Below are 17,899 nucleotides of genomic sequence, written 5' to 3' on the forward strand. Positions count from 1 at the left end.
TGCCCATTGGCGGCGGAAGCCAACATTTTTTTTTTTTTTGGGGGGGGGGTCCACCTGAAATTTTGGGATAGACACAGGTAAAGAATTGGACAAGCAAAAACAAAAGGTTATCAACCTAAATTTAGGGGGGGGATCAAGGTTCACTAGGACCACATTGGGCTATGTTTGGGGGGGGGGGTCCCTTCCTCCGCGCTGTGTCCGTTCCTCTCGGTGTTTCATCCCCATTTACCCAATTCATTACTGTTTACATTCTTCCAGGGGCGGATCCAGGATTGTAGGATTTTCCTAAGGGAGGAGGGGGCACATTTTCCCGAGGGAGATTTGACAAGTAGAAAAAAGGGTCCTCACTGGTGTACGAACGACATGAAAAAATTTAGCTTTCAAAGGGGGGGGGGGCACACGGCAAATTTACTTTAAAACAATTGCCTGTGACTTTCAAAGTGTGAGGTGGGGGCACGGACCAGATGTGCTCCCCTGGATCCGCCTCTGCATCCTTCCATCTATTTTCTTACGATGTTGTTTTTGCTACTGATGTTGCTTCTCTTGTTGTTGATAAATCTACCATTGAACTCTCAGTTGTTGTATCACAACCCACTTAAACCGTTAATTTCTCCTCTCTCGGATCACGAAGAAAAAAAAATGATATCCACGCAAAGAGCACTTCTGAAAATAGTTAACTATAGAATTTACCTGATTTATTTATGTGACTTACATAATTATCATGATTATCTTTTATATCTACCAATGCTGCTATCATCATGTCACACGAATCCCTTATATCATAATTATCAAATAAATATCGTTTTTACAATTACTTTGTTAAGTATATTAAAAGAGGAAAACAGCGAATACAGTTAATTACAAAATGTGAGAAAACGAAGGTGGTTAGAATGAAATAAAATAATGGAATCAAACAAATTTACTATGTCCTATACCATGGAAATATTGACACATTTTCATGGTTTGAAAATTACAAACACAAGATCTCGCGCTAAATAATACATCCAATAAATATGATCGTCGTCTTGGGTCTTTTTAAGATGCCAGGCAAAAATGGCAGAGGTAAAAATATCAGAGGCAAAAATGGCAAAGGTGAAAATGGTAGAGGTAAAAATTGCAAAGGTAAAATTAGAAGAAGTAAAAATGGCAGAGCATAAATGGCACAGGTATTTCAAAACCATTTTTATTTCGAACCTTTGGCTCTTTTAGATCTGCCATTATTGCTTCTGTCATCATCATCTCTACGATTTTTAGCTATGCCATTATACCTCTGCCATTTTTATCTGTGCAGTTTCATACTTCGACATTTTACCTCTGCAGCCATTTTTCCCTCTGCCAATTTTACACCGAACCCATTTTAGGTAAATCTCCTTTTGATAAAAAAGATTGATGAAATCAACTGAAACAAAATGTAAATATTGAACGAGTTAAAGATGTGTAAGGGTGTTACCATGGTGACAGAAGCTGTGGATGAGGAATACTATCATGGGGAGCGTTTCATGAAAGGACTTATCGGACTTTAAATCGGACAAAGTCGGTTTTATCTGACAGTTACCATAGGAACAGTAGTTTTTAGCCAATCAAAATCAAGGAGAGTTGTCAAATTTGACAACAACCTTTCGGACGAAAATATTGACAAAACGCTCCCCAGATCATCATGTTCTATTCCATTGATTCTTCTGTTCATTTTCTACATTGATACATGGTGCATCAAGGCAAACCACGATACATATTCCACAACAGCTGGGTATGTTATGCAAGGGAACGGGACGCCAATCGGGGAACCAGGGGGGGGGGGCAGTAGAGATGGAAAATATATATATGGAAAACGATCTTTTAAAGTTGAATCTAGTTGATATGATTGATAGCCAGAAAAGCCATCCGTATCATCATGTTTATCTTAGTAAAAAGTGGTGATTTTCTGCTTTTAATTACCCACGTCTTCAATAGTTTGAAGGGGTGGCATTATCCTGGGGACCTATACCAGGGGTATAATACATTAGGTCGCCATTGATTCTTCAAAATGGAAGGTCCTGACAAGGACCTAGTACAGTACTTGGTATAAGCTTACCATCTTCAGGATAAATCGAATTAGATAATCGACCATTGCGTAATCTTACAACAAATCGGTAGAGATGTTACGCAGTGGTCATATTTAAATGTCATTGACATTTAAGACCCTCGAATAGACGTTACTTTCTTCTAATTTACACAGTATAGATAATGCTCACCAGTAATTGGGCATGGTTGAGCACAAGCCATTGTAGAATCTACGTGTTTATAGCGTAAATCACCTTCAATCCGAAAGACATTTTGCCAGGAATGCACTGGTCCCAAACTTAGGGACAGTGATGCCTGGATAGAAGCAAATATGATCTCATTCATAAAAAAATTTAGAGACAACTTGCTTTTGGCCTTCAGAAGAATCAACACTATGGAAAGCTTAATGACTTACAAAAGGACTGCTTCAGGATAGAATACGTTGGGAATTTAATCACTGAGGGTAATACGCAACTATCATCACAAGAGTTTATGTCGTACCTGAACAACACAAAGCATCCTTAATCAGCTGACGTGTGTTATGGTAAAATAGGTTTGGAATTGCATGTCTTCACGGAAGTGCGATTAATATGTCTATACCGTCCATGGTTCTTGAAGTGGGGCGCCCTCATCTATCCATCCAAGGAACCCAAGCCCCACCGTGATACTTGGGGTTCCCTCTATCATCCTTTTCACCAAGTAGAAGAGGAGTGACAGCAGTGTTCTGGTAATCTTGGAGACGCTTTAGAAGACGGTAAACTACTTTCTTCTGGTATGGCGCGACATTTTGTCTCTCATTAGGATCTTTCTTGATGTTATATAATCGTACCGGTGTGCTCCATCGTATATCGTTCGGTTCGTAGGGCAGTGATGACTCGCGTGGAGGTTCCCAGAAATCCTCGTCTGCAGGGGGGTAACAAGAAGAGTATCGTGATGATATCGCCAATGGCCATAAGACAAACAGATTCAACATCGGACGTTCAAATAGATCGACAAAGCTTGAAATACCATTCAATCGAAACTGTGAGATTCATATCATCAGATACCGAAAGGCATCGTTAGTCCTTTCCATTTTCTATCATGATATTGAAAATGCAATGTATTTATGGTAATCGTTGGTAAACGAGCCTTTTACATCTAGTACTTAATTTACAAAGAACAGAAACAAAACAACAACCATTATTAGTGGTAAGGGGGCGACTTTAAGTAAATTATTATGACTATATAGAACTATACCAGTACAGTGGCGTCGATGGGGGAGGGGGGGGGGGGTGGGGAAGAACGACTCTGGTGGTGTTATACCGTCATATTGGTACACAATATTGGTACACAATAATTTCGACAACTTAAAGAATTTATACAATGCACTGCCACTATATGCATTGAAAGCATTATTATTAGAGAGCTTCGCGCGCAAAATTTTGTTTCGTAATCTGATGCATTTTGCGCGTCGAAAATTCCGTACATTTTGATCACCTTGCCACCCCCCCCCCCCCCCCCCCCCCCATTCGTCCGAAGCATGGATCGACGCCATGAGAACCACTTCGTTGTTACACATTCTAACTTACGTGGTAAACCCGTCGAAAGTTTCCAATTTCCGACTCGTATAGAAGCTCTCATTGTAGCATTGAAGGGAAGGTTGTTGAGAGGACCAAAGTCTCTCTCATTCTCTCTGGTCCAGAGTGCAGCGGGGTAAATAGGATCAATATTATGTAAGATCTCCCGGCGATTGGATTCAGCTCCTTTCCTAGATAATGATAAAAGTAACAATAATAATAATGATGATGACGACAATAATAATAATAATGATGATAATAATAATAATGATAATAATAATAATAACAATAATAACAACAACAACAATAATAATCATAATGATAGTAATAAAAACAATAAAAAAATAATAATAGTAATAATAATAATCATATCAATAATAATGAATGATAACCAATATGTTTATAAGCACTTCATAGTAATACTATCCTTAGCATGACTGCCCCGCTCAGGCGCTTGAGCATTTTAGGTCTTTTTACATGACATTCATTAACTAGACCCAGTTGGAGAGCGGCAAATGGAGATGAACGCCCTTATTAAAGGATGTGGGTTTTGTGGTGATAACGTCTTAATAGGTTCCATGACGTTTTCTCCGGCGACAGTGATATTGCTCCGATTATTTTGAACCAAAAACTCTATTACAATTTTTATTCTAACTGTACGCCCTCTGAGATATTAAGACCACAGCAAATATCGCAAGAGCAAATGTCGTGTCACCGGTTTAAGACAGGGTTTACAAATTCAGATCAAGTTATAATAAGTTAGATATAGATTTACCCCGGGGGGGGGGCACTTCCATTCACGAGTGGATACCATGCGCAACCATGGGGTCTCGAAAAGCACCCAAAACACGTAATTTCCATATTCTGAAAATGCACCCCTTGACAAGTATTGGCGTGTGAAACCCTACCCTTAACAAGTATTGGAAACAAAACGATACTCTTGGCAAATATTCCCTGAAATGAACCCCTAAACAAGTACAGGAATGTTTATATTGTTACGGGTCCTTCGGTCGTCGGCTTTACCTTATTTGGTTTAGTACGACCCCACCTTGTACACCTCGCGGAAATCGGACCCTATAAACACGAAGTGTTGGGACAAAAAGGACATCCTTTATAAAACATTTCAATTTTGTTTTATCATCCCCGCAAATTCGACCCTAAACACGTAATTTTCCTAGCGAAATAGATACCCTTTTTTCATTATTTTTGTGTTTTTGACACCCTTATCACGTTACGTACGTAACGTGCCCTATCGTGAAAAAGACATCCTTTTTACGTGTTTTTTTGGTCGCGCATGGTATCTACTCGTTAATGTAAGTGGACCCGCCGGGAGATTTACTAAAGAAGAATTGGAATTATATTTCTTCGAGATATTGAATACTAACCGTTTGCAACCAGTCTGAGCCTATCCATAACAATAAAAGACATGCCAACTAAATGAAGCAAATCATCATCACCATTACCATCATCATCATCACCACTATCATCATCACCATCACCATCCTCTTTATCATCATCATCATCACCACCATCATCTCATCATCATCACCATCGTCTTCATCGTCGTCGTCATTATCATCATCAGCAGCAGCAGCAGTAGCAATTCGAAATTGATTTTTTTCAATTTGTTTCCCCTCCACAGGGATTTTATTATTATTCAGACATAACAAGATATGTTCGAAATTGATGATAAAAGATTTGTCATCGAAATTATTCATTCGTCATTGTAGAGAAACTTCTTTAAACAAAACAATTGAGAAATAAAACTTACAAAAACCCACCACATCGGATATCGCCTTCTGGCGTAAAACCTACAGATCAACAACACTCTTGGAATATGATGTCAAACAGATATTAGTCATTGAATCTTAGTATTCATGGAAAGTGACATAATTGATGATTCGTTTGTAAAGTATTCAAACTAAAAAAATAGGCCAACTTACGATATCGTTTTCCATTGGTTGACACCATCCAAAGGCTTATTCGTCACCAGCTTCCCGCCAGCGATTCCTTTGACGATGGTCGGGAACCAGTCGCTAACGTGGATCAACTGTCTGTTGACCGTGCCTCGAAGATCCCAATGTATAAGGGGGCTGTGGACGAACCCCACACCCCTGATACCACCTTCCCAGAGCGTGCTCTTACCCCCACGGAGGGGCCAGTTGTTACCGACGGATCGCGGCCTGGCTCTCCCGCCATTATCTACATGGGAAGGGTGAAAAAAATGGTCGAATACATATGAAATTCTCGAAAAAAAACTTAAACAAGATAAGCCAGATATTAGACCAACTAGATGATCTGGTACGTTTTTTCTGAGACGTGGTTAGTTGCCTTTCTTATGTGTTATGAAATAGGCCAACGTGAAGCTTGTCTCACAGTGGGAATAACAAGATTTTGTTATCCTAAAATATTCATTCACAACTTTCACTTCGGAATATTAATTTCAGTGTCAAAAATGGAAATAACGAATTGGCAATATCCACCTTGCAATAAATATTGTTTAACGACCTTGAACCAAGTGGGTGCTGGTCATAAATTCAAACGCCAACCCCAAAATGCGCGTCACGGATTGGTTGAAAATGGTCGAATTTAATCACAAATCTGACTGCAACGGCCCAAGAACTATGCTTTTCTCTTGTAATACTATTCTGTCTTCATTCTGCATTTCTATAACGGCCATTATTCCCAAATCATCTAAGGTTCTATCAATCAACACGTTTTCATGTCTTCCGTAAAAACATACTCTGATCTTTTGGTGCACCTTTCCATACCCTTGACCTTGATGCTTCAGCGAGGTTTCCAATCCGACACGCTTGATGATAATCACGCATAGGTATTTCAGCTCTTTCCCCATGTACATATTCCGCTTAATTTCGAAGACGACAACCTGCTGTCGTGTCTGAGAACATTCGTGTATCGCTCCAGTCACACCAAGGACACCAACTCAAAATCGAGCGGTCGCACGCCATTGGTGATAACGTAATAGATGTGATCGCCATGTGACTGAGGCATCTACAAGGTTTCGAGCCAGGTATCTCGGTAATTACCGTGACCTGATCCTCAAGAACTTCTACTTCTCAGAACGGAAGGATTCAATGTTTGTGTTCATCACAGCAGAAGGCCCTTCCCTAGTCCATATTGACTGATGGCTTTGTATAGCAAGGAGCCATGAACTACTGTCTTAGATCCGTGAAATTTGATGTGCTCATTACTTCCAAGGGAAAGCCCTTTTTTAAAAGAATGATGATAGCCGTTGCCATGGTGAGGGGACAATGAGACGAAAACTAGTACCGAGAGAAGATACATGGTGTCTAGATTCTTTTAATGAGATAATGATCAAGGTAATGGCGAGGTTCCTTCCCTTTTCACTTCAGTAAAAATGTGTGACAGATGCGATTATGCCCTTGAGTTTCAAACTTGACAGAATGTAGGAATGTTGCCAATTTGCGGATTTTGTTTGGGAAATATTGCTGCCGATTTGAGGATAGGTATTAGATGATTATTGAGGCTAGAAAGTAAATCATGCTCTTAAAGAGACATAAGCCAACAAACCTGTGGTGAATATTATGACGCTGTTATCATATAACCCGTTGTATTTGAGAGCTTCCGAGATGTTCTTGACCGCTTCGTCCAAAATATTGACCAGTCCTGCGTACTTTTGCCGTTTGGAGTTGCCGATGATACCTTCGTAAGGCCTGGAATACTGATCAGGAACATTGAGCGGTGTGTGAACGGCCTCATAGGCTAGATATAGAAACAATGGCTGGGGTAATAGAACATCAATCAGTTAATCACACGACCATACATTACAAAATAAGTTTGCTAATAACTTCATATTTTTACTTCAGACTTCATCAAACTCGATATTACAAAAATAAATCATTACATGAATATACCTATTACATTTTTTTCACTTCGTCCAAATAAACCACCACAAAAAAGACACATATTCTAATGTCGGGATATATTTCTGCGACGCGTTTTATCAAGCCAAAAATACTTTGATTCGTATGCGCAAACCATAAACCTGCATGCTGCGCAAACCAAACTAATTATTCAGCGCATGCGTACAGCATACATTTTAGCAGCATAACACCGTCACAGAAATGGTGTCTAGGAGAGCGTTTCATCAACATTTATCTGATAATTTATCAGAGGAGCGTTTCATGAAAGTTGCCAGCATTGACAAGTTGGCTTTCTCCGACAGTTACCATAGTAACAGTCAGGGGGAAGTGCCTCACAGCCAATCAAAACCAAGTATTTAACTGATATTGTCAGCAACAACAATTTAGTCAGTGCTGACAACTTTTATGAAGCACCCCCTAGATCTGACAACGATCCTTCATTCTGAAAAGCACTGTTACTATGACAACTGTCGGAATTTACATCGGCAGATCCCTTCACGAAACGAGCTCCCAGGGAGGGGCTTTTTTGTCGTCAGTACTTCTGCACCCGACGCGAGAGGGCAGCGTGAATGACGATATAAAAACTGTTTTGGATGCTTTGAATCAGATCTTGGACTTTTATTTTTTTCGGTCTTGCCTCAATTTTTGATAGAAAACATTTTCTTTCAAAACTCGTTCTACAGATAGGTGAGATTCGAACCAGCGTCCATAAAATCGACGCAGAGTTGGCTTAATGATTGAGCCACACCAATCGAGCTGATCGATGGTTGGACAATTCCGATATATCTTAAAGTTTCGTGTTCCATGAATATTAAATAGGCGTAGTCTGACTAAATAAACCCAATTATATCGTAATTCCTACTGCCCTCTCGCGTCCGGTGCACGAGAGCTGACGAAAAAAAAAGCCCTCGGGAGTTGAGTCAGGCTGCCTTATGATGTCACAAATCTAAAACTCAAAATTATAATAACTTTCTTAGTATATGATGGATTTTCCTCAAACCTTCATCGAAATCTTTTATTTTTGTTCTGGTAATTTTACAACAAACTTTTATTCAGGGTTAACGTCCCTGTAAAGAACTAATATTCGACAGCCTAAACGGTCTTTCGACTAATTATAATTATCATCACCTTATTTCTAGGTTGTTTTCTGATAATCTGTCTCGCTCTGTTGGTGTATAGTGTAGTTGAGAATGTCCCTTCGTGTTTCCAGTATATCCGTTCGTTGTAATACATCGATTTGCCATTCACTTTCTGATTTTCAAAGATAGAGGTCTTGTTGTGAGACCAGTGATCCGCCGAGCCCATCACGTTACCTAGAATTAGGAAGTGGAAAACGTCAAGAAAACAAGAAAACAGTAATAATAACGTCAGATTTTACCGAGGGTAGCAATTCCGTTCCGAAAACTGTTCTCCCAGCGGGCCCTGCTTAACATAATAACGTTATCATTACCCTGGCTTTTGATAGCACGGCTTTTTGATCTGGTGCCCCGAGCATTCGTGGAATTACTTCCTGCTTGGTATCCCATTCACGGGCCCATTTAGCTCACCTGGGTTGAGTGAAGCACGACGTGGATAAAGATTCTTGCTGGAAGAAAACATGGCATGGTTTGGAATCGAATCCACGTCCCTCAGATTGAAAGACGAGAGTCATCATTTTATTGATCGTGAAATATAACATATATATTTGTAAAATTAGAGGTGATACTCCAAATGTTGAATCCTTTAAGAATTTTATCAAATCTCAAAGGGAAACTGAATACCATATGGCCAAAAAAAGAAACAAGCTTGCTTTACACGTTACATTTTTTATACCCCGCAAGTACAGGTTAATATTTTGCCATGGCTCATTATCTGATATATTGGTTGTATGTATGTGTTCACACTCTAATTGTTTTTTGTTTGTTTGTTTACGATCATTTCTAATTATGTAAATATTGTGATTTCTCGTTATTGATGATTTATGAAAACAATAAAAACATAATAAAAAAAAGACAAGAGTCATAGCCACAAGACCACGATGTCCTTACCTTTATATCAGAACTAGTTGTCTCCTTCCCCCTTTTATTCTTCTTCCTCTTTCATTTATTTTCACCCGCCCCCCCCCCCCCCTCTTTTCTTGGTGACATCTAACTTCAAACATTATACGCTTGTGTGATCTTTATGACTTTGTAACTATGAGCTACAAGACTCCAGATGATACAAAAGCACTCCCCGAAAGACCAAATTCAACAACATGTAATTATGCGTGTACTTGGAATTTGGAGGTGTTCTTGATAATGCCGCTTATGATTTACTTAATTACCAATCCATAAGGCCTAGATATCTCAAATAAAATGCTTTTGTAACATTTTCATCCTGTTCCTATTTTGTCCAATATCGGAACATATGTCACGATAAATGTCCAAAGTTTTCAATAAAGCTTTACCTTTTCTTAGGGAATTTACGAAGGGTCTACCTTTATATGCCTTTCAATTTGATTGTATTGGGTTTGACCTTTCATCCATGACCTAATTTTTAGAGACATGACATCTTGCGACTACTATAAAGAAATGGGTCGAGTCTACAATACATATGATATTAATCAGTCATCAATGAAAAAAATACAAATTGATGACGGCAGGTCGACTAGACTTTCAACAGACAGAAGTGGCGGATCAAGCCGACCTCCCCAGAGGGTTAATACGAAAACGTTGGTAAAAGGCGATACGTGTAGCATGTCGATAAGATTATGAAAAATCTTCCGGGCGTCAACATGGTAAAGGGGAGGGGGGGTGATTTGAGTGGTGATAACTTTTTGTAAGACTTGTATGATTATCAGAAAAAAATATTTTTAAAGTAAAATCCTCCCCAAAAGGACGATGACGTGTGCCCCTACTGAATCCTCCATTTGTAAACGGATGACGTCTACAGAAGGCTTCAGGTCGATAACAAGCCGGTAGGATCGGAGAAGAGCTCCATGTGTTTGAGAAACCAAGGTTGAATTAGGACTACATATCGTTTCCAGGAATCCATATTGATAACCTGGTTTTTAATCTATAGGTTGCCGTATACACAAACTTGTCGACTCGGCATGCTCGGCATTGAAGCATAATTATAGCAATGATATCTCGACTGGAGCGTGGAAATATCATGTACATTAGCGGAAGATAAAATCAGTTTGGGTTTATATGACACCTATTATAGGTCCTTGTCATTTGATTGGTTGTTTAATATCGATCATTCAGCCTATTTTGCATTGTCATCATCATCCGTGCAATAGTGGATCCATACGATTTTGTTCATTGCATGCGCGCCAAGACCATTATTCACCGTGTTTAAACTTAATCGGCTTTTTCATAGCGTGTAAACGCGAGAAACTTGCATCGGCTCGCGGTTCAGAAGTGGCAATTTGCATCACCTAAGTATATAGTAGGTTCTGAACCGCGAGCCGATGCATAATCGGCTTTTTTACTACGCGTAAACAGAAAGCCGATTCTGCATTGGCAATTTGTGCGCATTTCATTTACTTTACCATTGTGACGTAATTGTAAGCGCAGCTGATCCAGCGTTGTCTTTTTTATGACGTATTTGATTTGATTTTACTTTATTTCAGCATTTTTCCAACAGAAATTATTAACAAACATAATGTACAACATAAAAAATAGTGATACATTTCTTTTCACAAAAATAAATACAAATGATAATTCATTGGCAAAAATGTATATAGGTAGTATTAGTTTGCAATATTATATGTTGTACTTTGTACGCATTCGGACTGAATGCACCTTTATTCGAATTTGTAAGTGTCAAATGACAAGGATCTAATTTTATGTGTCATATAAAACAAATAATGAATGTTCTTTTCATTCATGTAATGGACAAAATAGGCCTACGTCATTTAAAGTGAATGATCCATTCAATGACGCTACGCATTTGGGTGGAAATGCCCTGGCTATAATGCGCATGATGCCACTTCGCCCATATAGATACCACATGGGGCCCACATGGTTTTATTATGTGGGTTCTAGGTGGGAAAACCCATATAGGCCCCATATGGGTTTTATATGTTTCTATCTGGGCTCAGTCGATCCATAATTATGCCACTTCGCCCATATAGATACCACATGGGGCCCATATGGTTTTATTATGTGGGTTCTAGGTTGGAAAACCCATATGGGCCCCATATGGGTTTTATATGTTCCTATATGGGCTCAGGCGATCCATAATTATGCCACTTCGCCCATATAGATACCACATGGGGCCCATATGGTTTTATTATGTGGGTTCTAGGTGGGAAAACCCATATAGGCCCCATATGGGTTTTATATGTTTCTATCTGGGCTCAGTCGATCCATAATTATGCCACTTCGCCCATATAGATACCACATGGGGCCCATATGGTTTTATTATGTGGGTTCTAGGTGGGAAAACCCATATGGGCCCCATATGGGTTTTATATGTTTCTATCTGGGCTCGGTCGACCCTGAAATAAGACCACATCGCCCATATAGATACCACATGGGGCCCATATGGTTTTTATTATCTGGGTTCTAGGTGGGACAAACCATATGGGCCACATATGGGTTTTACATGGTACACATGGGCCCCAGTAGGCCCACATGATTCCCATATGGGCTCCAGATACTTTGCTATCTGGGAAAGTATCACGTGACTAAACTTTTCCAGGGGCCTATGGTAGAGATGACGTAACCAAATCTTACCGAAGAACGACTGAAAACCACGCCTACTCGGCAAGCAATCCTTCCATGCGTATCCGAGATGCCACTTCCCCACGGCATGAGTGGAATAACCCAGTTTCTGCATAGCTTGGGCGATAGTAGTCTCATCGAGGGGGAGGCAACGTGGTCGACCAGGGAAAAGATTTAAATGCTGCATTCCCGTATGAATCTGGAGTGAATAAAAGAGAAAAAAATCCCGTTTCTGTGAAGCGTACCACAAAGAGCTTTGCCCAGGGTCCTGTTTTTTCTCTGGCTGTTGATATACATTTGAAAAGCATAAAGAAAAAAAAAGTTTTACTACAAAATCGAGGTAATTTTGGCCAAAAGAAATTAAAAAAAAAGGTTTTCATTACAAATGGAGGTCAAATTGGCCCCGACAAGTTTTAGAAAAGCGAAATATATATAATTTAAAAAAAGGGTTTCACTACAAAATGAAGGTATTTGGGCGTTACGTTTTTCTATTTTTACACAATTCCCAGAATAGCTGGGGTGCTGCTTATGGAAAATAATTCACGCAGCACCCTCAGTACCTCGCTTTAAAAAATAAAGAATACGTATTCGAATTACTTTCATATACCATTAATTTCAACGTTTCAGTCACCAATCTTGCATCCACCGCCCCTTTCTCTCTTTCATTTTTGCACTCATACCTTCGTATACCAACGAATTCATAGAAAAAGAACATTGAAAGAACTAAAATAATGAAGACAGCAGCACAACCTTTAAAAGTGAAAAGAATAAGATAATGCCCCGTATTCTGAAGTCAGCTTTAACTTAGAGTGCTAAAACTGTGGGAAACCAAGTGTCAAAATTTTTATTAAGTTTCTTATGTTTACTGTGCTCATTCCTGATTCATCGATGGTGAGGACAATCATCTATTTATACTTCCTAGACAATTATGATTGATTTGTGAGCCAAATGAGCTGAAATATAATATATCTACTGTAAGTGATTTATGTAACAATTGGCTATCCATACTTAAACAGCAACATTAAACATGTTAAAACCCGACCTCTGAATACGGATCAATGAATTTATATAAATGAAATATGAAATGGAGAAACCCATGAAATATCGACCATGATATACTTTAATGACTGTGTCAAAATGGTGAATATGGAGAAAATGTTATAGCTGACATCATAAGCTAATTGCCCCTTTGATCAAAATGAGGAACCATAAAAAAAACAGCAAATCGGACAAAGCCAGACATTATTTCATTTCCAACATTTACATTATGCATTATTCCGTACATCTTGATATTAAAACCAAAGAAAGAATAATTCTGTGTACATCATTTTCAATTATTTGACGCTTGTCATCATTGCCCTACGCAGACTTTTTTTTAAGGAAAAACGTTCAAAAGCGAGGGAGCGAAGCGTCTGAGCTTGCTTGAGGGCATTTTTGCATTATCTAGTCTAACTCACTTTTGGTCAGTTTCTGGAAGATTTCCCGTAAACTAAAATATGTCAGTTTTCTAAATTTCTAGGGGGAAGGGAAACAATCGCCCCATTTCCCGTATGTTGCCTATGGTCATGGTGCTTGTTTGAAATCTGTTCTGAGAAACATTGCCGAAGTGACCTTCGGCAAAAAGGAATCGTGAAAATGACACCCATGTTATCCATTCAAGACTCGGACATGTTTGGTGAAATAGGAGTTCAAACTCAATTTCACAGATAATCAAATCTGTAAATAATCATTTTCTGAAACACAATACCTCCCTTCGAAACTGTTCCTAATGGTCGATGAAGGTCATTGTTTGATGGAAAAGGTTTTCAAATAAGAATCACGAAAATGAAAACTATTACCAGGTTTACAGTGTATCAAAATAACGAGTGCAAGATCACCGTGAGAAAGTGGAAAAAAAATATTAAAGACAAAAATTAATCAACCCTTTGAGAGCTTGTCAATGTCAATGTGAACACATTTTAAAAAGATAAATCCAAAACCCAATATCTAAAAAACCCACATGCCTTCACAATTTTGAGGCCAGCCTGGTCGCTTCGCTCGCTCACTTTCATGTTTTCATGATTGGTGACAAATTATAATTCAATTGAATGCATAAATACAGAAAAATATCATAAAATTACAGTTAATTAAAATTTTGGAAAAAAGCTTAAAATAAAGTGAATTTGTAAAGTCAGCAAAAAAAAATCTCGTAAAGCTTATCTAAAGATTCTCTACCTCTACTTCTCGGCAGCCTGGTAAATTATGACAAAACAACAAAAAAGTAATAAAGAAAACAATGAGTCCCAAACTGCTATAAATGTAGCCTTAGAAACCACTGATAAAGAATGGCAAAACTTGTGCGTGGAATCGCCGGTTTACATATTCACAGAATCTAGAAAACGTATACGGAATTAGGCGTTAAAAACGTGACAATCTCAAAATTGCAGGGGATCTTACATATGTACCATTCCATCGTGCCCATTAAAGGAAGAATGCAGGGTTTTTTTTTTCATTGAGTATTTTTCAGGCAAGTTTCAATAGAAATCAGTATTGCAATGGGCTAATACTTTTGAGGAGGCCAGGCATGACGTATCCGCAATCGGGCAATTTTTCTGAAAAGTTGCGACCGACCAAACCGAGGGAGAAAATGAAATAAATACGAATATCAATTTTTGGGAGGAAAGATTTTAATACAACACTGATAAAAAAAATGGTGTCGCAAGTCACCCCTTTTCCCTTCTTGTATGGGGGTTATAAAATTGTTTTTCTGGGGGGGGGGTGTTACACCCACAAATGTAATAATCGCCCACAAATGTAATAACGCCTACAAATGTAATAACACTTTACCCACAAATGTAATAATTTTTGATCGCCCACAAATGTAATAACACTTTACCCACAAATGTAATAACGCCCACAAATGTAATAACACTTTACCCACAAATGTAATAATGCACTTTACCCACAAATGTAATAAATTTGAAGTGATTTTTGGCGAATTCGTTCTAAACTAATATCCTATAGTAATGCGTTCATATAGCACAAAAGTTCAAAGTCTTTTTTCCAGACCCGGTTAATGAAATATTACAGTACAAGTCCAAGTCTTTTTCCAGACCCGGTTTTTCAAAATTATAATATACGTCCAAAGTCTTTTTTCCAGACCCGGTTAATTAAAAAATTATGATGCAAGTCCAAAGTCTTTTTTTCAGACCCGGTCGTTTCAAAAGTTATAATATACGTCGGTGAGGGGTAAAGACAACACTCTAAGCCCAAGCATTTTAAGTGGGTTTAATTTTGAAGATTGGTCTCAGCTGTCATTTTTTTCAATATTTCTTTATCTTTTAAATAACCGGGTCCAGACGAAAGACTAAGAATAATACTCATGTTATTCCACAAGAATAAGAATATGAGTCTTTTGTTTTAGGATTGTTTAAATAATTTTTAAATCACCGGGTCTGGAATAAAGACAACGCTCTAAACATGTGCTTTTCTACATGCATGGTCTTAATTTGGAGGATTGTTGGTTCTTAGATTCGTTGTTGGGGGTTGAGTTTTATTGATTTTTTTATTCCTGAAATAATTGTGTCTGGAGGAAAGTCGATCTTCGACAATCGGTCTTCATGTTGTTCCACAGTAATTAGATTATTGGGTATTCATTTTAGAATATTTGTAAAAACTATTTTATTTTTCAAATAGTAACCAAGTCTGGAGAAAGGATGTCTGCTTTACCCACGCGTTATTACAATGTTTTGTAGGGGTAGTAGTATTATTTTAAAAAAGACATATTTTTACTGGGTGAAACTTTGGAAATTTGGTCTTAGATTCGAAGTTTTTCAGTTATTTTTTTAATAGCCGGGTCTGGAGGAAAGAGTACGTTTTAAAACTCGTGTTATTCCACGAGAATAAGAATATAAGGTCTTATGTTAGAAGACTTTTTCGTAACTGTTTTAGGTCTGGAATAAAGACAACACTCTAAACCTCTTTTAAAACAGGTTCTTAGGTTGAAGGTTTGTTTGGTCTTAGACTTTGATTTTTTTTTAATTCTTACTATTAGCGTTTTTTTAAAGAAAAAATGGTCGGGCTGAAAGACTACGCTATATCCAGCATTAATAAGATTATGGGGTCTTTATACTGTTTTTAAACTGTTATTCATAATGTTTAAATAACAGGTAACCGGGTCTGGAGAAAAACTACGCTTGATTCTCAATTTACTCTTAGTGCATATATTCACAATATACACCGTATAAGTTGAAACAACAACAAAGACATTAATTCCACCAGTTTTAATTAACTGGGTCTGGAGAAAAGACTAAGCTCGATTCCCATTTTTTTCCACAGGAATATCATTATCGTATCTTAGTTTGGACTTATATTATAAATTTTGAAATAACTGGGTCAGGAAAAAGACTTTGGACTTATTAAAATTCTTGAAACAACCGGGTCTGGAAAAAAGACTTTGGACTTATATCACAATTTTTTTTAAACAACCGGGTCTGGAAAAAAAGACTTTGGATTTATATTATAATTTTTGAAACAACCGGGTCTGGAAGAAAGACTTTGGACTTGTACTTTGATGTTTTATTAACCCGGTCTGAAAAAAAGACTTTGCACTTTTGTGATATATGAACGCATTACTATAGGATTTTAGCTTAGAACGGATTCGCCAAAAATCCTTTCAAATTTATTACATTTGTGGGTAAAGTCATTATTACATTTGTGGGCGATCAAAAATTATTACATTTGTGGGTAAAGTGTTATTACATTTGTGGGCGTTATTACATTTGTGGGTAAAGTGTTATTACATTTGTGGGTGCAACAGGGGGGTGCCCCCATCCGTACGCCAGAGGCAGAAGTGTAATGTGCCACACATTTTCAGGAGGCCAGAAATCGCATGAGGCGCAAAGTTTATACAAAGTTGCAATCGAGCGAAACGACTTAACAAAAATTAGACACTCAATAAAAAAAATGGGGGATAAATTTTGACATAATACCCATGCAGAGAGAGAGAGGGACATATAATTGTATATCAATAACACATAGAGAAATGTGACATTACAGCCGTTTCCTTCCCTTCCCTTTCTTTTCCTTTTTTCTGCTTTTTTTGGCATAGAACATTTTAAGGGGTGGTGATAGCCCCTACGCCCCTCCCCCCATCTGTACGGGAGTGCATGAAGTAATTAATGATGTCCCTGTCTTACATAGACATGATAGATGGCGATTGTCATTATTTCGATGATAAGGTCGCTGATCATCGCTGATTTCTGACAAATTTGACCCTGTCCAATGAGAATCAGTGGTTTCGGTAGCCTATAACAACTAGTCAGTGATCGTCTCTGACTTTTCATTTCATGAAAATGCTCCCCATATTTCATATGGCAAGAGAATGATCCCGTTTCATAATGACTGGTTGTAATAACAAATGCGCAATTTCTATTGCAAGTTTTCCATCAGCCACTCAAATTGAATGTCTGATTTCAGTAGCTTGAGACTGTCACTGCAAATTTGTCATTTTAACGTTTTACGAAGCAGGCAACGTGCTAACATTCATTGTAACTTTGTCATTGTGGCAACTACATACCATACTTACAGGGCTCCGAGCGGCCAATCACAATCAAGGTTTACACAGCAGTAACGATAGATGGCGAAGTTACCACGGGTTACCATAGTTGCAATTTTTTATGAAAGCGACCCTAGAAAGACGAGGTTAACTTGACCTTGCAATGCGTGTAAG

The 17,899-nt window shown here is 38.2% G+C and overlaps 1 protein-coding gene across 1 annotated transcript in view; it reads right to left on the minus strand.

The window, feature by feature from the left end:
- Positions 1 to 680: 680 nt before the first annotated feature.
- The window catches only part of LOC121427712 (arylsulfatase B-like), a 36,815-nt gene continuing 19,596 nt past the window's right edge, over positions 681 to 17,899 (minus strand). The window contains exons 2-7 of the mRNA XM_041624241.1: positions 12,202 to 12,388; positions 8,630 to 8,814; positions 7,149 to 7,359; positions 5,540 to 5,798; positions 3,609 to 3,787; positions 681 to 2,943 (exon numbers count right to left, since the gene is read on the minus strand). Of these exons, the coding sequence (XP_041480175.1) occupies positions 2,669 to 2,943; positions 3,609 to 3,787; positions 5,540 to 5,798; positions 7,149 to 7,359; positions 8,630 to 8,814; positions 12,202 to 12,388 (1,296 nt within the window). The 3' untranslated portion in view covers positions 681 to 2,668. The remainder of the gene's footprint in view (positions 2,944 to 3,608; positions 3,788 to 5,539; positions 5,799 to 7,148; positions 7,360 to 8,629; positions 8,815 to 12,201; positions 12,389 to 17,899) is intronic.

Source organism: Lytechinus variegatus, chromosome 14 (assembly GCF_018143015.1).
Source record: "Lytechinus variegatus isolate NC3 chromosome 14, Lvar_3.0, whole genome shotgun sequence".
NCBI lineage: Eukaryota > Metazoa > Echinodermata > Echinoidea > Temnopleuroida > Toxopneustidae > Lytechinus > Lytechinus variegatus.